General features: G+C 40.8%; 1 protein-coding gene across 1 annotated transcript in view; it reads left to right on the forward strand.

The window, feature by feature from the left end:
• SLC9A9 (solute carrier family 9 member A9) overlaps window positions 1-21031 on the forward strand; it is a gene marked incomplete at both ends in the record, with an annotated part of 603254 nt that overhangs the window by 354131 nt on the left and 228092 nt on the right. The window contains 2 exons of the mRNA XM_080695867.1: window positions 3007-3120; window positions 5108-5219. Of these exons, the coding sequence (XP_080551993.1) occupies window positions 3007-3120; window positions 5108-5219 (226 nt within the window). The remainder of the gene's footprint in view (window positions 1-3006; window positions 3121-5107; window positions 5220-21031) is intronic.

Genomic DNA, 21031 nt, shown 5'->3' on the forward strand with positions numbered 1-21031 from the left:
TGCAAATATTAAATAAATATTAAAACCGTTCTTAAAAGTAAACGCCAAACCCAGAATTCTGAACATGTAAGGACGAGAGCAGGAGTCTGTTTTGTGACATTTGAATAACCTTAAAAATAAAATCTGATAAAGACTACATAGATATAAACACAAAAATCCTAAGTGCAATATTATCAAATTAAATTCAATGGTGTATGAAAAAGGATCATACATCATGACCAAGCAGGCCTTACTACAGAAATATAAGGCTATTTTAGCATTTAAATCAATTAATATAATTAGCTACATTAAAAGAATGAAAGGAAAATACCACATGATCATCTTAACTAGTGAAGAAAAAGTATTTGATAACATCAACACATTCTTGTGTGTGTTTTTTGTTTGTTTCTTTGTTTTGTTTTTCTGTTCTTTGGCGGTACTTGGGTTTCTGGAAACCCTTCTACCTCCGGACTACACTCCCAGACCTATTTTATATTTTTATTTGCAAGCAAGGTCCCTTAAGCCCACGAGTCTGGCTTTGAACTTCCTCCTGGCTATTCTTGTGTTTTAAGTGACTATTCTAAAGAAAGGGTCTGGAATGGTCAGTTTCTGGAAATGTGAGATTTATTACTTTGGAAACCTTCACCCTCATGTATATACATTTGGGGGAGGAAACTATTTCTTTTTGATGGGGCCACAGTTTAGTGCACCTGTGCAAAAGGAGGTAATTATTTCGTTTAAACCGTTTACACGTGAAATGAATAACAGTGTCCAAGGAAATTACTCTTTTTCTGTCCTCAGACCAACAGATATTTCTCCTGCTTAACTATTCTGAGGTTAATGAACAGTTCAGGGTATTTTCTGAGTTTCTAGTATGGTGTCCGGGTTACCTCCTCAAATCTTTTGTGTGGTCTCTGTTGTCCAATCAATAGATACCTCTTTGAGGATAGTTAGCAGTACTCACAATAATTATTAAAGACATCTAAATTCCCCAGAAACCTAGGACTAACAGGCCTGACTGAGGAGTAAGGGTACTGGGGAATGTTGCTGTTGGCTTTCATATTAAAGTTACATTTCCCTTATTCTTCCTTCTGGTCTCCTTCCTACCTATTTGATTTCTTCTACACACCTCAATTTGGATAATTTAGTCCTAGTTTATACGTTTCATATCTGAGCTGTACAGGCTGTGAAGAATGAGGTGAACCCTGCAGAGGAAAATTGGGATGTGGACACAAACAACAGGGTGCATAGATACCAGGTAGCAAAACATCCTCTCTAGGGTAAAATGATGGCAGAAGGAGAAGCCTTGTGAATTTAAACAGGATGTGTGTTTATGATGATGAAGACCCAGTAGTCACTAAGGACTGAATGCTCGTGTCCTCCCCAAATTTGTATGTGGAATAGGTATCCCCAGTGGAACGCTATTTGGAAGTAAAGACTTTGGTAGGGAGGGAGGTCATGATGGTGAAGCCCTGGTGAACAGTATTCGTGCCTTTACCAGAAGAGACACCAAAAAGATGATCTTTCTCTCCTCTGTATGAAGATACGGGAAGTTGGTGGCCATTTGCAAAACCAAGGAGTGGGCTTTCAGTAGTGTGGCATGAGCTGGGGCCTTGATCTTGCAGAACTGTGAGATATACATTTCTGGGGTTTATTTAAGCCCCAGTTATGGCGGCCCAAATAGATTATGATAATGACCAAAGCTCACTTTGGAAAAATGTAAAGGTATAATCTGGTTTGGGGAAATAATTCCCAGTGTGCCCCTCCCCCCCATTTTCTAGTTTTCTCCAGTAATTCAGGTGGTAGTGTTTGTCCATATTCATTGGTCTAGGGTGGAACAAGAGTGTTTAGCATAACTGATGAGGGCGGCAACCGCTGAAAGACCATCTTGTGCCCAAGGAGCTGTGTCTTTTCTAATCCTTTCTTTCCATTCCTGATTTTAAATAATGTTTCTGACAAGATTCAGCTTTTCTTTCTGTCAGCTGTCAGTGAACAGGTATCGGGCATTATTTGTGGGGCCGTAAATACATTACATGAAAAAATAATGAGTCCTTAAAAAGTCAAGAGAAATGCCTCTGGAGACGTTTACCTAACAGTGATTTATTGTAGGTCCACGAATGAAGTTTCAGAAACTTCCAAATGAAAAGTCGGGAACATAAAATAAAATCTCTTCCAAGTCTGCCTTTGTGGTAGCTCCTGGACACATTTTCCCTTTTACTTTTAATATGGAAGGTGGAGAACATTTTTCATGTTCAACTTAAATTGTTTAGTTAATGGTCTAAGAATAACTCTGGGGAGTAGCCCTCAGCCCAGCGCGTTATTACTCTTTTCTTCTGGCTGAATTTGATGCATCTATTGTGTTCTTACTGCATAAACCGATCCCTGGGATTAATCACTTTCTTTTTACCAGTGAAAAATTGTAGACATGTAATGGATATACCTGCATCAGTCAATGTAATGAGTCTCATTGTCTGGGGTTTGAAATATACTGCTCACTCTAATGTTAAAATATAATCGATGTTCATCCTTAGTCCGAGTGTCTAAGTTTTCCAAGTTTGTCTCTCTTGCCTGCCTAAGAAGGGTAATTTCGTTTAAATTTTTTTTTTTTTCGGTTTAGTTCTTCGGGGCCTGGGAAATCATGTACATCTACTGGGTGATGTACAGAAGGGGCCTGGTTTACTACAGTATATCTCAAACAAATAATTTAGTTACAGTTTACCTAACAGGGGATATTTTACCTGCCTAGAAGGTAAAATACTTCCTGGAGGGATCTCTAGCAGTGTTTTGATTGAAAAGAATAAGGTATTGACATGACTAGGGTTTGTGTTTCTGGCTCAAAAACCAGGTAAGTCAGCTGGCTTGACAGAATTGAGGGGACCCATGTGCTCCTAAGAGGCTGAGCCCAAAAACCAAGGGATGGCTTCCTGGGTGAAGGGGACCACTCCATCACCAGAGTTGCCAGAAATAGAGTGGATGCAAACCTGAGTGATAAGTAATGTTTTTTCTCTCTTTTTATTTTTTTTTCAGTTGTTCGAATTTATGAACTTTCTGGCCGAGAATGTCATCTTCTGCTACATGGGCTTGGCGCTGTTCACCTTCCAGAATCATATTTTTAATGCCATTTTTATACTCGGAGCCTTTGTATCCTTTGAAGTACAAACCATGGGGGTGATCAGAGAAGAGAACCAACTAACAACTTTTTAATTCACTGCAAGGCTCAAACTCACAGGCAGAGATGTAATTTCCAGTTAGGAGAGAAAAATATCCTAAGAAATCAGGGCCCTTAGTAAATACTCAGGGTTCAGGATAAGAGGTTTTGAAAAGATCGAGGCAAATAAAGGGGGAAATTATGGAGCCATTTCATCTGGCTAAAAGTTATTAATCATTTCCATAAAATTTTGTCAAGACATTTCTTATAGGAAATATATTTAATTGGAAAATTAAAGAAGTCAACCAGGATTATTAAGCTTTGCAAATGTTTTCACTGCAAAATGGTAAAATCTTTTTTCCAATGAGGACTTGGAAAATAAGATAAGGATATAATGAAATTAGCATGATAGATACACTTCCAGCCCCATAAGATTTGTATGCATATAAATGAATTAAAATTAGATATTACCTTTTGTTTCCTAGAAGGACAGATACAATCTAGACCTCACTTTGAAAGCAGAGGACTTTCCTAGCTGTAGAACCAGGAAGGTAGGCATTCTGGTGGGAACAGATGTCTATATAAAGGGACACAAAAGCCTTAGGAATGTCCCCAAGGAGTGTCATGGCTATTGTCCATTTTCCCTCTTATAAAATGGGAAGACATCCTCTTGGATCATTGGCAGATCATCTTAGCAGCCAGGAAAGCTGACCTTTCTCGCTAAGTGCTCATCTCACCAAATGCCTTCATTTACCTCGTAATCCCCTTTCATTGAGCATTCAGTTGACCTCTCAGATTTCACCCCCAACAGGGCATGGTGGCACATGCCTATAATCCATGTATTTTGGAGGTCGAGACAAGAGGATTACAGGTTCCAGGCTAGTCTCAGCAAGTTAGACTCAGCAGCTTAGTGAGACCCTGTTTCAAAAGAGAAAATTAGCCAAGCATGGTGGAGTACTCTTATAATCCCAGCATTTGGGAGGCTGAGATAGGAGGATGGATCGCAGTTCACAGACAGCCTCAGCGACTACTTAATGAGGCCCTTTGCAACTCAGTGAGACCGTGTTTCAAAATAAAGAGTAAAAAATAGGCTGGGGGAGAGGGGTGTAACTCGGAGGCATAATGCCCCTGGTACAGCAAATAAATAAATAAAATAAATACATAAATAAAATAAATAAAAGGGCTTGAGGTGTAGCTTAGAGGTAGAACACTCCTGATCTCCTGGTAACACACACACACACACACACACACACACACACACACACACACACACATCCCATAACTGAATCTTAGTAGAAGAAAGCTTCCTTTTTCTCCCTCCCATACCTTGGACAGACTATCAGGGAGAGAGTCAAAGACAGGAAAACAGGACAGATGGATACCACTCATATTTTCATAGATTTTGATGTTTTACTTCTAAACCTTCATTTTTAATAAAATGCCCCTGAAAGCAGCAGCTGTGTTATGTATTTAGACAGGCAATGCCTCTCGAAATAGAGCTCGCTAAACGAAAAAGGTAAGCGAAGCTTGCTAGATAGAGTTATATAAACAGATGGAAAGAAAGGTGGAAATGGGGAGCAAGAGTACATTTCTGCCTTCTAAAGTGCAGCTTGAGAAAGTAAAACCAGAGACTCGGAGCCACCACCGCGGCGCATTCTCCAGCCGAATTGAGGATGGACTCGGTCACTGGTAACACAAATGTGCTGAGAAAATTTACAGCGATTGGAATGGTACTGGGCCAGCAACTTTAAGCCAACCATACAGTCAAGAGAAAAGCAGAGTTCCCTATTATACATGGAGAGGAATCAACACTGAGAGATGAATTTTGGGAGGAGGCTGGACGGATGTGAATCAACACATTTGTCCTTGCTTTCTGGGTCATGATGGAGAAGCTTCAGGACTTAATATTGAAGCTCGAGGAGTCAAAGTCTATTGCACCAACAGTTTCTTTCCTCAACATGTTCCTCTCTTCGTCTGCAGCTAGCAATATTTGTAGCCAGGGCCTGCAACATATATCCCCTCTCCTTCCTCCTCAATCTGGGCCGGAAACAGAGGATCCCCTGGAACTTCCAGCACATGATGATGTTTTCAGGTACGTGCCCTGCGGTGTGTGGTTGTACAGCTGCTTGCTAGCTTGTACAGAAGGCGATAGACCGGGAGGAGCCTGAGATGTCTTTGGGGGAGGAGCCTGAGATGTCTTTGGGGGAAGCACGAGATCTCTTTGCCCCACCGTACCCAGAGTTGTGCTGATAACTCCTCCATGATGCACTTTAATTTCATATCCCAAATGGGATATGAAATTAAAGGGGCCGGGCGTGGTGGCTCACGCTTGGAATCCCAGTACTTGGGAGGCTGAGACAGGAGGATGGTGCAGGTTTGAAGCCAGCCTCAACTACTTAGTGAGGCTCTCAGCAACTTAGTGAGACCCTGTTTCCAAATAAAATACAAAAGAAAAAAAATAGGTCTGGGAGTATAGCTGGGAGATAGAAAGTCCCTGGGTTCCATCACCAAACTCCCCCCCACACACACACAGGAAAGAAATTAAAAGGGACTGCTTGGTATGGCCTCAACATATAGTATCTGGCCAGGAAAATGGGCCAAAAATGAGTATTTCATTTACCTCTTTCTGATCAATTTCCATACTAGGTAATTTGAATTCTCATTTTATGAATTGCAGTTCAAGGTAAATAGTGTAATCAAGGCCAGTCTCCTCCAGTGGTAAAGCTCCTTCTTAGAATCCCTCGTCCTTCCTCCCGCAAGCAGCCACCAAAGCAAGCTGAGCCGCAGCACGCTCTGGTATTGGCTGAGAAGATAGATATTAACTGTGCTCGCAGCAGGTGCCCCAGAGCAGTTCCAGGCATTGGTTGGCAGAACTAACAAGGTCTCTGCTTTCTGGTAGCTTATGTTTTAATTGCTGAAACCATTCCTGAGGACTTATTTCCAAAAGGAGATGCATCAAGAAAACGCATTGACTGCTGAATCGCCCTGGAGAGTGCGCTTTCTTTCGGTTCGATCAATTATCCCACCATTGAGCTTGCCCTGTTTAGGGACCCTGTTCAGAGACCCTACGTGTCTTCGTGCACTTAGTGTATGCTCAGAGGATAGTTTGCTGGAGAATACATGACACTGCAAAAGTAGAACTGCCCTCAGAATAGTGCAAATGAATATAATATGGAGGACACGGGCATATGGAAAAAGCGAGGTATTAATAGTCATTGGTTTTGCCGGGCGTGGTGGCGCACCCTTATAATCCCCGCGCTTGGGAGGCGGAAACAGGAGGATCGCACAGGTTCGAAGCCAGCTGTGCTGGCTTAAGAGACCCTGTTTCCAAATTAAAAAAAAAAAAAAAAAAAAAAAAAAATATATATATATATATATATATATATATATATATATAGTCTGGGAGTGTAGCCCTAAAGTAGAAGGGCTTCCAGGAACCCCAATACCACCAAAAATATATATATTCATTGGTTTTGCTCTTTGTTACTATATATTTACTTCTTATTTTGTGGTACTGGGAATGAAACCCAGGGGCATATTACCTTTAAGCTACAGCCCCAGTTCCATTTTTTTATTCTTTATTTTAAAACAGGGTCTTGCTAAGTGGTAGAGGGCCTCATTAAGTAGCTGAGGCTGGTCTTGAACTCGGATCCTCCTGTCTCAGCCTCCTCAGTACAGGGATTACAAGTGGACACCACCACACCTCAACCCTATCTTTTTTTATTTTTAAACAGTGTCTCAGTAAGTTGCTGAGGGCCTCACTACGTTTATGAGAGCCTTGCTAAGTTGCTGAGTCTGACCTCAAACCTGTGATCCTTCTGTCTTGGCCTCCTGGGGACTGAGATTACAAGCATGTACCACCATGTCCAGCTGTTACTCTCTACTTATTAATCCTGTGAAGCGCCATATTAACATGTTTTGTAGATGTCAGAATTAAATTTCAGGACTTCAGAGGGGTTAAGTAACTTGGCCAAGGACAAAGGCATTCCTGAATATTGATCCGTGAGATTCCACCTCAAACCCCAAGTGTTTCCAAATTCACATTTTTAAAAGTAATATTAGAAGTCAAGCATCGTGGCCCATGCCTGGAATCCCAGTGTTTGGGAGACTGGGGCAAGAGGTTTGTAGGTTTAAGGCCAGCCTCAGCAACTTAATGAGATCCTATTTTAAAATTTTTAAAAAAGCCGAGCATGGTGTTGCATGCTTGTAATCCCTGAGCTTGAGAGGCGGAGACAGGAGGATTGTGCAAGTTCGAAGCCAGCCACACTGGCTTAAGAGACCCTGTTTCCAAATAAAAACATAAAAATAGGTCTGGGAGTGTAACCCGGAGGCAGAAGGGTTTCCAGGAACCCCAGTACCACAAAAATAAATAAATAAATAAATAAATAAATAAATAAATTTTTTAAAAAGAGGGCTGAGGGTGTAGCTCAGAGATAGAATTCCCTGGGTTCAATCCCCAGCACCAAAAAAGAAAAATGATATTAAACTATTTATTTATTTTTTAACTTTTTTATATTTTTGTGCTTTATTGATACATTATAGTCTCACATCATATGTAAATCATTTTGAAAACGACATACATGCATATGCTTTTGCTGTAAACTATTTATTTGACCTACAGTTCTATTCTAGTGTGGTCCACAGAGTAGAAGGGGGCGATTCCCAGGCTGAGAACGGGTTATTTAATCAAGCACAGACAAATGGAGATCTCATGTTAAAAGTCATTCTTCTGAAGTCCTTTGACAGGACTTCCTGACATTTCAGACATGCTTGGCTAAGAGTGAAACTCATAAAGAAGGTGCGATGTTAGGCTAAGATCTTCAGCCTAGAACAGTGGGCTTTGGCGATGAGTTGACCTCGAGTATGAAAAAGCACATGGGAAATGTTGTCAGTTACAAATAGGCAGCCAGGACTGGGCTGCATTTTTGCCAAGCAAACTAGGAGTGAGAAAGCATAGGTTCTTCTTTCCCATCAAAACACCAGTAGTTTTGCTCTAGAAAAAAGCAATCTTTTTCCAAAACTTGGATATTATATTTGCAACATTGCTTTACTTGACAAAGATATTTTGAGAATAGTATAAGGTCTTAGAAAGTCATGCTGGAATGTGAAGAGTCTGCGCCAATGACCACCTGGCTTGATGATTTCTCTAGGCATCAGCACCTTCTAAATTTGCTTAGTTATAGGATTGGAGCTGCAATACAATGTCTACAGTCAAGGTCATGTGAGAGAAGGCCCATAATTTCATGGTGTCGATATGATATTCTAGGGGGTCAACAAACTGTGGCCCGTAAACCAAATCTGGTTCATACATTTATTTATTTATTTATTTATTTATTTATTTATTTATTTATTTTTGTGGTACTAGGGATTAAGCCCAGGGCATTCTACCTCTAAGATATATCTCCAGTCCTATTTTATTTTATTATCTTTTTTTAATATTGACAAAAGATCTCCCTAGGTCAATGAGAGTCTCACTACTTGCCAAGGCTATCCTTGAACCCGGGATCCTCCTGTCTCAGCCTCCCAAGAACTGGGATTACAAGCATGTTCCTCCATGCCCAGCTCTTTATTTGTTAATAAAGTTGTAACTTGGCTACACTACCCTTTGCTTACATATTGTCTGAAGCTGGTTTTGTGCTTCAGGGAGACAGTTGAGCAGTTGTTAACAGAAACGGTATCGTTCACAAACACTTAAAATGTTTACTCTCTGTTCCTGTTCTAAAGCATTCTCACCCTCAAGAAGGAAAATAAGAACTCACCTCACGACGCTGATGAGGCACAGATTACTAGTTTAATCCAAGAGAATACCAATCAATCAGCTAGTTCTCATCAGTAAAAAGATGAGTGTGGCTAGTTTGCAAGACACCACCTACCTGGGACTCTGTCTAGAGAATGCTTCCTTTCACATTGAACTTGGGTCATCAACCAGTATCCATTAGCAGTTTAGCAACTTAAAGGCAAGGGTTGCAGTCATCTTTGGCCAAAGCGGGATTTTATTTGTAATGAATTTGACTGAATTTTTGTCTTACAAACTTGTCACATTGAAATGAATCTTGAAGCCAGGTGTAGTGGCGCCCACTTGTAATCCCTCGAAGCTGAGATAGGAGGATCGCAGGTTTGAGGACAATCTCAGCAAGTAGTGAGATTCTCATCAACCTAGTGAAATCCTGTTTCAAAATAAAAACTTACCCGGGTGTGGTGGACAGGAAGATCGTGCTGGTTCGAAGATAGCCTCGCTGGCTTGAGACCCTGTTTCCAACTAAAAATATAAAATAGGTCTGGGAGTGTAGCCCGGAGGTAGAAGGGTTTCCAGGAACCCCAGTACCACCCAAATAAATAAATAAATAAATAAATAAATAAATAAATAAATAAATAAATAAAACAAACTTAAAAATAGGATTAGGGGTGTAGCTCAGAGGTAGAATGCCTCTTGGGTTGAACCCTTAGTTTAAAAAAATCTGAAAAACAAAAATATTGATTTTTTTCCTCATATTTTAATGGTCATCTTATTCAATGTTAATAACACTGGTAGTAGCACTTGATATGGTAGAAAGAATATTGAGTTTCCAGTAAATAGCAAGACATGTCATAGGCAGTGTTTTGAGGCTTCTCCAGGGCAAGATAAGACGGCCATTCTCCCTCTCTTTTTCTCTCTCAAAGTTTTTTTCTTGTGGTTGAGATACACATGGCATAAAATGGACTGCCTTAACCATTGCTAAGTGTACATTTGAATTTCCATCACTCCTGCAGCGGTGTGACTGTCATTGCCACCCATCTCCCTACTCTTTGCATCTTATAAAATGGAAAATCTGGACCCATTAAACAATAACACTTCATTCCCTGCCCTCTCAGATTCTGGCAACCACCATTCTACTTTTTTTCTCTATGACTTTTAACTACTCCAGGAGTCTCATTCAAGTAGAAACTTAACAATATTTCTCTTTTAGTAACTGGTTTATAATGTCCCCAAAGTTTACCCATATTATAGGATATTATAGACTTTCCTCCCTTTAAAAGGCTGAATACTATTTCTTTATGTAGACACAATACATCTTGCTTGTCCATTCATCTATCGACGGATAGTTGGGTTATTTCCATGTTTTAGCTGTTGCGATAGTGTTATGAATGTAAGTGTGCAAATATCTCTTTGAGACCTTGCCGTCAGTGATTGCTAATGTATATCTAGCAGTACAGTTGCTGGATCATATAATTTCTATCTGTAATTTATAAACCCAAACGATGCTCTGTACTAACTGAGCCATTTTACAATTCCCACCAACAGTGCGCAACAATTTAATGTTTTTCACATTTTTACCAACACTAATTTTCAGTTTCTCTTTCATCATAACCATTTTAAGGCACATGAGATTGTATCATTGTAATTTTGATTTGCATTTCCTGGATTGTTAGTGACACTCAACAGCTTTCCATAAGCTCATTGGCCATTGGCATATCTTCTTTAAAGAAATGTCTATTCAAGTCTATTGCCCGTGGTGTGTGTGTGTGTGTGTGTGTGTGTGTGTGTGTGTGTGTGTGTTAGTAGGGATGGAACCCAGGGACATTCAACCTCCGAGCTACACCCCTAGCCCTATTTTTTTTTTCCTATTCTTTATTTTGAAACATGGCCTCACTGAGTTGCAAAGGGCCTCACTAAGTAGCTGAGGCTGTCCACGAACTTTGATCCCTTCTGTCTCAGCTTCCCAAATGCTGGGATTACAAGTGTGCAGCACCTCACCCGGCTATTGCCCATCTTTTAAATCACGTCTTTTGCCTTTTGGTCATTGAGTTCTAGCATTTCTCTATTTCCTGGATATTAATCTATTATCAAATATATCACATAGATATTGTCTTCTATGTCATTTGTTGTAATTTTTCCTCTGTATTATATTTTGACAAACAACATTTAAAACTTTCATAAAGTATGCTTTGTCTGTTTTTTCTTTTGTGGCCTGTGTTTATTTGTCATAGCCAAGAAATCATTGACAAATTCAATATTGTGGGCCAGGCGAAGTGATGCATACCTGCAATCTCAGGGCTCAAGAGGCCAATACAAAAGGATCGTTGAACTCAAGAGTTAGAGACCCGTCTGGTCAACACCGTAAGACCATGTCTCAAAAACAAAGCAAGATAGAAAAGTTTTAAAGTTCTTGCCCTCTGTTTTACTCTAGGAATTTTATGGTTGTAGGCTTCTTTGATCCATTCATAGTTAGTTTTTGTATATGTTGTAAATTATGAGTCTATCTTTATTTTTTGCATGTGGATACCAACTTTTCCCAGGATCATTTGTTGAAAAGATTATCCTTTCCATATGACTTGTATTGGTAACCTTATCAAAATTTATTTAGCCAGATCTGTGAGAGTTTATTTCTGGACTTTCTATTCTTTTCCTTTGGTCCAAACGTCTTTTTTTATTTCAATATCATACAATTTTTATTAATGGTGCTTTGTCCTAAGTTTTGAAATCTGGAAGTCTGAATCCTTTAGCTTTTTTCTTTCTTGATACTTTTGTTCTTGTCGTTGCTATTTTGTGATCCCTTGAGGTTCCAAATTATTTTTTGTTGTTGTTGTTTCTGCAAAAAAAAAAAAAAAGGAAGGAAAGAAAAAAATTTTAAGTTATTGCCTCAGAAATTTGAAAAGCTGAGACAGTAGAATTACAAATTCAAGGCCAGCTTCAGCAAATTAGTGAGACCCTGTCTAGAAAAGTGAAAAGGGCTGGGGGTTTAGCTCAGTGATAGAACACTCCTGGTTCAATCTCTAGTATTCAAAAAAAAAAAAAAGTCATTGGAATTTCAATGGGGATTACATTGTGTAATACTGACATCTTAACGGTACCAAATCTTATAATCCATGAACGTGGGAAATGTTCCCATTAATATATGTCTTCTCTAATTTCTGTCAGAAATGTTTTTTAGTTCTCATTATACATGTCTTTCATTTCCTTGATTAAGTTCATTCATAAGTATTTTATTCTTTTTATGCTATTGCAACTGGAATTATTTTCATAATTTTCTCTTTAGTTCCTTCGTTGCTAGTATACCGACATACGGCTGATCTTGTAATTTAACTCTTTATCCTTCTACTTCTCTAAATTTTTTATTACCTCTAACAGTTTTTGTGTACATACGTGGAATCTCCAGCGTTTTCTACGTATCAAATCATATCATCTGTAAAGAGATTATCTTACGTCTTCCTCCCCATGTGGAGGCCTTTTGTTTCTTTTCAAAGTCCCATTACTATGTTAAATACAAGTGGTATGGTCAGCTTCTCTCACGGCTATGACTCAAAACCCCTAACACACACACACACACACACACACACACACACACACACAACTTAGAAGATAGATTTGCTTATGAATTTGGAGATTTATTGTATATAAATATATATGCATGTCATTTGATATATGTACAGTGTAGGCCATTTTATGCATGAGATTTTAACATATATATATATATATATATATATATATATATATATATATATATATAATTTGTTTTAACATAGCCTTTTATATCTGGCTTCCAACAGAGAAAACAGAAAAAAAATTGAAGGGAGGGAAAAACAAAAAGGGCACTTCCACTTTAATTCTCCTGATAGTCAGAAGGCCAGGGGCTTGCAACAATGGGAGAGAGGCCAACAACAGGGGCCACTGCCCTCCTTGCACCTCTGTGATCAGAACCAGCGATCCATGACTAGAGCACAGGTCCCTGATATTTGAAGGACAAGGTCCTTTTCTCACATGACCTCGGCTCTCGCGAGCTGTTGGCAGAACACATGTGTAGCTGCCTGCCATGTGATGGGTAGCTGCTACCGTACTAAGAGCTGCAACTCACCCAAAGTAACCACAATTTGCTTCCCCTGGCAGGTACAAAGCTGCAGTAAACTCCAAGGTTCCCAAGTAGTGACATTAAACGATCTGTCAGTATTTGACTGTGGTCCAGGTAGAGGCTCCTAATGCATCCTACTCTACCATCTTCCCAAGATCCCATTACTGGTTCCTTTCTGAAGATTATTTTTGTTTCAAGCGAGATATGGAAAGGTAGGGTATGTCTCGCACAAGCTCACAACCAATTAGAGAGGAAATTGTGAAATGAAGCCAGGCCTCTTGACTTTGAGTTTAGAACCTTTTCATCTACATGATACGACCTCAGATTTACCCTCAAGGTCATGAGAACAATAGTTAAATTAAAACCATGTGCTTCCTAATCCAAGCCAACCCCAGCATGTCTAACAGGCCCCTCATGCACACTTGACCCTCGCCCAGTTCATAAAAAGCTGAACACAGGGGTGAGCCTCCTCCCAGCCATGAGCTGAGGCTACATAGTACACCCTCTCAGCCCCATCGGAGTATCAGGTGAGGTCACCACACACAGGGTGCTGTTTTTCTTTGAAAGAGAATACTCCAGGCGCAATTTTGATTTTCTGCATGAATTCTGATAGCTGAACCTCACCCAGGACCTAAAGTTTTAAATTTATTGTCAGGAAGCAAAACAACTTAAAAGGTCAACTGATGATAACTTAAGTCAGAGGAAGAGGTTAACAATATGCTGCCTGGCCTTTTCTAAGTTGTGAGACCAATAACTGCTGACACCAGAGGGGAAAGCCAGTCAACATCCAGAATATTTGCTTCAAAATCTAGTCTAATAATCACGCTTAGAGTGTTTTTGGTCATCTGATAAGAGGGATCCCTTTGACAGTCCTTGGAGAGAATGTTATTGTTCATGATTCACAAAAGAATCCAGAGGGAGCCTTTCTTTACATAGGTCAAATCATTTTGCAAAAAGTTCTTTGCAAAAGGTAGGAGACAGTGATTATCTAAAATGGGAACATGAGTTCATCTTTGCATTCATTTATTCCAAATCTTCCTCGTGGCCACACTGGAAACATTCATTGATTTATTTTATCGGGGGAAGTGTTTAGGTAAATAAGAGGTAAGAGGGACCTGGCTTTAAAAGAAAGACAGATTTGGCCTATGTTTAGGTACACTTCAGATAAGTCACAGACCTGTCAAAAAACTAAAATTTTTGTCTTAATCAGTAACCCTACCATTTTTTTTTTCAGTTATAGGCATGGAACCCAGGGGCATTCTACCTCCATACTACACCCTGAGCCCTATTTTTTATTTTTTATTTATCTTGAAACAGAGTCTTACTGAGTTGCAAAGGGCCTCGCCAAGTAGCTGAGGCTGTCCATGAACCATGATCCTCCTGTCTCAGCCTCCCAAATGCTGCGATTACAGGCATGTGCTACCGTGCCCAGCTGACCCTACAAATCTTTTTTTCTTTTCTTTTCTTTTTTTTCCCCAGTGCTTGGATTTGAGCCCAGGGCTTTGTGCCTGCTACCCCAGCATCATTCTACCACTCAGCTACAGCCCTGCCCCTTGTTCCATTACTTTTATTCTTCCCTTTTGAAGTCTTCTTGGCACTGGATAGAAGATAAGCCTTTTAAAGTGGAGGTTGGGCCAGGCATGGTGGCTCACACTTATAATCCCCATGCTTAGGAGCCTGAGACAGTAGGATGGCACAGGTTCGAAGCCAGCCTCTGCTTCTTAGTGAGGCTCTGAGCAACTTAGACCCTGTTTCCAAATAAAATATAAAATAGATCTGGTAGTATAGCCTGGAGGTAGATAGCCTCTGGGTTCCACTCCCAGTACCATCAATCAATCAATCAATCAATCAATAAAGTGGAGGTTGGTTCACTGTTTTTACAGTAGATATAACGTATCTCCTAAAGAGCCCACTTAATGTTTGGAGCTGATGTAGTGGAATCTTGAGGGGTGTAATCCCAGAAGTGGATAAATCCATGGGTACCCTGTAGGGCAGTAGAGTGTGGCTGGAGGTGGTCCCTGGGATGCGGCCTTGGGGATTATCTAGTGCTCCTCCTCCCCCTGCCCTCATTCTCTCTAGCTTCTGGCCTCCATGATGTGAACACAGTCCTCAGCCTCAAATGGACTGAACCTCAAACCGTAAGAAAATACATCTTCTTTCCTCTAGGTTATATAATCAGGTATTTAGACTGTGGCTGCAAGAAGACTGAATGATAGTTCCGTAAACAACTATGAATAGCTCAGATATGACTGTGAACTCTTTGAACTTTGCCCTTGCTTTCCATTTCCCCCCCACCCTTGTAAAATCTTGGGAGGAGCCCCAGTGATGCTGTTTTCTAATGACTGTAAATCTACTTGTTTATCCTGTATTCACTTTCTTTAAAGAGCACCATAAAATGTGTAAATGTCAGGCCCTATAAAACTTGAGCCAGACCTCTCTCCAAATCTGAATGTACCTGCAGGTGAAAGTTTAAGAAGGAATTCAGCTCTTTCTAACCCATCCCCTGGTATTCAGAGATTCCTTCAATGAGTATTGAAATGAGGGCCTGGAGCTCTGTAGACGCCCCGTTCCTCAAAGTTTTTGAGTAAAGCTCGCATTCTGTAGCCAGGGCTGCCTCTACCCTACCTCCTTCCTTTGCCTGTAGAGCAAATTAAACTGAGTGAAGTAACTGTCAGTGCCCAGGCTGAATATCTCACCTAGCAAAACCCCACCACATTTATTTGGTATATACTAGTAATCTATATACATGAAATCCTGGAGCATTATAAAAATGAAAGGGTCCTCAGGTGAGGAGTCTTTCTTCTCTATCTGCCTTCACTGTCTTGAGAAATTTTTAGTAGGGCAAATTCTGTTTCGGGTAACTTAGATGCAGTGAAGAGTCGATCGGGGAAGTTTACCCTGAGACACTTTTTAGACCTTCTTTAAATTCAGGACCGGGAGGCTGTGACTGCTCTGGTGTGTCCTGTGACGCCCAGCACAAAGGGCTTCAGAGGAATGCTAAGCATCCCTGGAACAGCTCCTGTTGCTCTAGAGCAGTCCTGGTTAATGCTACAGGCAAGCAGCCCCGCCCCAGCTGCCCCGTGAAAACCGAAGAAGCAACGCTCTGTGGTTTAAATTAGAGGAGGAGATGTGCTTTGCACAAATTAGTTTTCCTATTGATGTGGTGCATATTACAGAGATCAGCCCTCTTGTTTTAATTCAAATCCATGTGCTGCAATTTTTATTTAATTTAAAAAAGAAATAAGAGCCAGGCGTGGCTAGAAGGAGGGGAAATGCCAAGCCTAATTGAGCCCTGGCAGTATTCCTGAAACCACGGTGACTTGGGAACTTTGGACCACTGGGCTAGAGAGTCACCATGCAGGACTGCTTTAGCAGCTCAGCGAGGCAGGAAAGGATCCAGACAAGTACCCGGGCAGGTATCGGAGCCAAAAGATATGTCACAGAATACTGCTTCTTGAATGGGTCTCCTCCTGCATAGGAAGAAGACACTGAGCTCCTGGTATGTCTTTTCCTCCAACTAGGAGAATGTGACCACAGCGCATGGATGTATGCAACTTTATTGTCTCAGTCAACCTTCTTACCACTGTGACCCCCAAATATCTGACAACTGCAACTTAGACAAAGGAAGATTTATGTGATCGCAGTTCTGGAGGTTTCAGAGGTGTTCATCCATGTTAGGACTGGTCACATCTGCAGAGCTCAGTACGTGTCAATGAGAGGAAGGGACCAGGAACAGATCTATAGTCCCCAAGGCCACAGCCCCAGAGACCCACCTCCTGTAGCTGTACCCTACCTGCCAATCTTACCACCCAATATGTACATTCAACTTATTAATCCATCAGTGAATTTATCCATTGATTAAATTAGAACCCTCACGGCTCTGAATATTTCTTCACCACAATTATTATTCACAATGATTATTTCACCTCTGATACATGGCCAGTACATGAGCCCTCAGGGGACCTTCTATACATAAACCGTAACAGTTTTCCATAAGCTCACATAGTCATGAAAATTGCCGGTCCAAGTGTCACCAGGCTTTGCCGTTGATGTTCATAGCTTGTTCCATTGTCCACTCTCAGTAACATTTGACTAACTGCCTGCAGCAAAGAGAAAGACACAGAAGAAAAACTAAGAAATATTTATCATTAGCATTTATTATTTCTCCTCTTAATGGAAAAGACTACCAGTGCCATTCCCGTTTAGTGAAAGACTTCATTCTTTCAGCTCATGAAATACCAGTGTTCTATGGGAAAAGCTTAAGAATCACTGCAAGGTAGAGACCACCTTTCCTGATATCTTTTTGGTGAGACACCCATCAAGCCATGATCAGAATTCAATTTGAGACTTTGACCCAAAGCATTATCTAGCAAACACCAATGGCTATTAGGAAGGAAACACTAATAGAGTGGGATATAAAAATAAAAAAGAGTGACAAAGGTCATTGTTTCAGTAGTGCCTGGAAACAAGAACCTGTGCCTATGACTTTCCCCCAGGCTAGTGGAACTCCAAGAAGTCAGCAGGACTGTCCCACCACTATTGCCAGCCACCCTATAACAAGGACATTTCCATAATCTCCTGATCCCGAAGACACAAGATCCCGGGATCAGCAGCTTTTGCTGAACTCTTGGGGAGCAACTTAGAAATACTGAATCTAAATTTGCATTCCAACAACGCCCCCAAGTAATTCAAGGGCATTTGGAAGTCTGAGAAGAATGTCCCAGAACACGATCACAATTCCTGGCTGCGGTTCTGAGGCTGCCTCTTTAATCCATTCCTCTTTAATCTCATTCTCTTTGGCTTCAGACCCTCCTAGCTGTCAGTCCCGCCTCTCGTTCTTCTATTTACCATCTGATCCACATTGCGCTTTTGATCTGGTTGCTGAATTTCTTCCAGTCTTTCAGTATGCTGAGATCTTCCCCCCGGGCTGTCCCCCTGCCCAGGACCCTTCCCAAAGCCACCCACCTTCACTCCTTACTCAGTAACTTCTTTTAGTCCTCTGATCTCAGCTTAGACTTCCTACCCTATGAGAAGCTTTTGTAACACAAGTTTGAGTTGGTGTCTGTTCCCATCACTCAATACTTTTGCCCTGCTAGAAGATATCACTCTGCAGGACCTCCCTGTATCCCCTCTAGGCTGGGAGCTTTTCAAGGACAGAGTGCTTGCCTTTGTACCTCAATGCTTACTCTTATACCCAGTACACTGCTAAAAACTGAGTAGCCTTCCACAAATATTTCAGTGGATAATAACTGAATGAATGAATGAATGAATGAATGAATGAATGAATGATGTAGTCCACCCAACTAGAATTATACATTTTGTTCATATTGCCATTTAAGAATTATCCATGTCTATCCTCTTAGCCCTGGAAACTTTCTCATCCAGAATTGTCCCCATAGGCAGTTCTAAGACTAGGCTTTCCCATTTCCACAGTGGAGGTGAGCAACAGTCATTTTAAGGTGAGAGATCAACAAATAAATCCTACTCACATCTAGAAATTTTAAAAGGCTCCTTCCCTGAAAGTTAATAATGGTAAACATTGGTAATATTCCCTCAAAAGTAACATGTGTATTTGAGAATATGTTTTATATCTTTGCTTGCTCTGTGTTGGGAGAATGTTTTTGCCTATTAAAAACCCTCAGGTGATTTGAATGAAGAATCAGGCTAAAATGTTGTTATGCTTAAGAAGAAGATTTCTTGAAATAAATATAAGGGTTATCTGAGAATCTGAGAGTATGAGCCCCTCTGGGGACAGGAGCCTCCTCCCTTCTCTTTCTCTTGTTCAGACTTCCAGAGGGAGATAGGCATATGATGCCATCCTGCACTCAAGAATCCACTGTTAGATGATTATGGAGAATTTAGAATATCCTACCTCTTAACAGCCCTCCTTCCCAGAGTTCAGTGTTTTTTCATTTTCCCATGCTACATTTTCTTCCTACCCTGCATATAATTTGGGTAATGCATTAAGTCTCTATCTCTCTCTTACTAGTATTAGGCCACTGACAGGCTAATGGGACACAGAATTAGAACTTTTTCCCCCTTAGAAGAGATGAACTTCCATCATGTTCCTGTCTCTCCCAGGTAGTAAGTGCAGTGGCCCGGGGTAGGCATTAGTGAGCAGAATGATTGGAATGTGTCTCTTGAGGTGTTTAAATGGGACAAGGCTGACCAGCTTATGTCTACCTTGACATAAGGAAATGAGCCACAAAGATGTTCAAGTAACCAGTGTGTCAAGTAGTCACAGGAAAACAAGAGAGGATACATGTCACACTCCCCTGGGAGCTGCAGGTCCCCATTGGGTCCTCATCCTTCCAAGTGCTGAGAAGAGGTTACACGATTATGAGCAATTGAGAATCCCTGAGAAATAATTTAGAATGGCGGCCAGCCCCACACACTTGTTTTCTCCCATTATTAAGTCAAAACAGTATCATTCTTCACTTAACTCCAAAATGAATTTGCAACAAAAATTACTTGCTCTTGCGTTTTTAAGCAGCAAATTAGGTTTGGCTACTTGACACAACAGACTATGTTGTAAGCAGGAATTCCTGCTTTGGAGAAGGGTGAGGAGCTCAGGCACTGAGCAGGCTGAGTCCTTGTGATTAAACCTTTCCAAGTCGCAGCTCCTTAGGCTGTAAGAGGGAGAAAACCATACACACCTTAGATGGTCAACGCTGAAACCCAAACTAGAGAATCTATAGAAAATGCTTGCGTGTGCACTCAGAGACCCTTAGAATGAGAGTTTCCTTTACTTTCTTTAACTGTTGCAGGTGCTTTCCTTAATGCTTTCTCAGAGACAGGACTTGTATAAACTTGAAACCCCTCTCGTGTAAACATCTTATTGGAGACTGAAGTCTTCAGTCCAGAGGAGGGTTGACTGGGGCAGAAGCTGGGCTTCCCCACCTCCCTTTGGAAGGACAGCTGTTGGCATTCTACTTTCAGTCCCAAGCAGAGACTCACTCGTGGTGTTAGCACGTGAAATAAAATGTAGTAAGTAACTCAAGGTACCAGTTATTGTGAGAAAATATATGATATCCCACCCATGATGAGTTGACACCCGTAAAATAGCACAATCTCTTTTGACCTTGACTGGCTGTGAGAAAGTGGCAAGATTGTGGAGATGACTAGATGGCCCTGTGTTTTGAAGTTGTGCAGCCTAAAAGAGCATGCCCACCCCAACACTAAAAGGAGACAATTTAGAATCTTTGTCACCGTTCCCTGCGTTTCAGGGATAAGATGCCAGAAAGACATAGGAAAATAAATAATTTTATCCTTTGGTTCAGGAACTTTCCATGTATATTTAGGTCTCTCAGGTCATCCAGAGTGAATACCTGATTGATAGTTTTAGCCAAATTAACCTGTCCACTGAGGCATATAAAGGAACCCCGCAATTTTTTCATATTCTTCTGCCTGAATTTACTTACTAATTGCTTGTCTATTTTGGCATGGAGTGGACAAAACAGTTGAAAACTACGAACACAAGCAAACCAATTAAAAAAAAAAAAACATAGTCTGGCTGTGCCAAGCATAAATGTCTCTAATTTTGTCCTCCGGTTCTATAGATAGACTTCAAAAGACATCTGTAAGATTAATTCTGATAAGGTGTATGTGCAAAAGAGCAAAAAGCAGTTATGTTTAAAAATGCCTTGTGCCAAATATCCATTGGGCCGCTTAGTAATTTAGGAATTTCTGTGTTAGCTTTGATATATTGAGGTTTAAATACTACTGGTCAACCAAGTCCTTCCCAGATCTACCAGGCCTCTATCAGTAGAGCAAGATTTCTGGCCCCTCCTCCCAGCTTCCAACTGGTGCTGTCAGAAAGTCTTTTCCAAAAGCACCACCACACCAGCACCACCAGGTGGGCATGGTGGGGCATATGTGTAATTGTAGTACTTAGGAAGCTGAGATAGGAGAATCCAGGTTCGAGGGCAGCCTCAGCAATTTAATGAGACCCTGTTTCAAATTTTAAAAAGCTAGAGGTATAGCTCAGAGGTAGAATACCCCCTGGGTTCAAGCCCCAGAATAATAAAAACAACAACAAATAACAAAAGCACTGGAACCTTAGGGACTCATGGTCCTG

Source organism: Muscardinus avellanarius (genome assembly GCF_963383645.1).
Source record: "Muscardinus avellanarius genome assembly, chromosome: 5".
NCBI classification, from domain to species: domain Eukaryota; kingdom Metazoa; phylum Chordata; class Mammalia; order Rodentia; family Gliridae; genus Muscardinus; species Muscardinus avellanarius.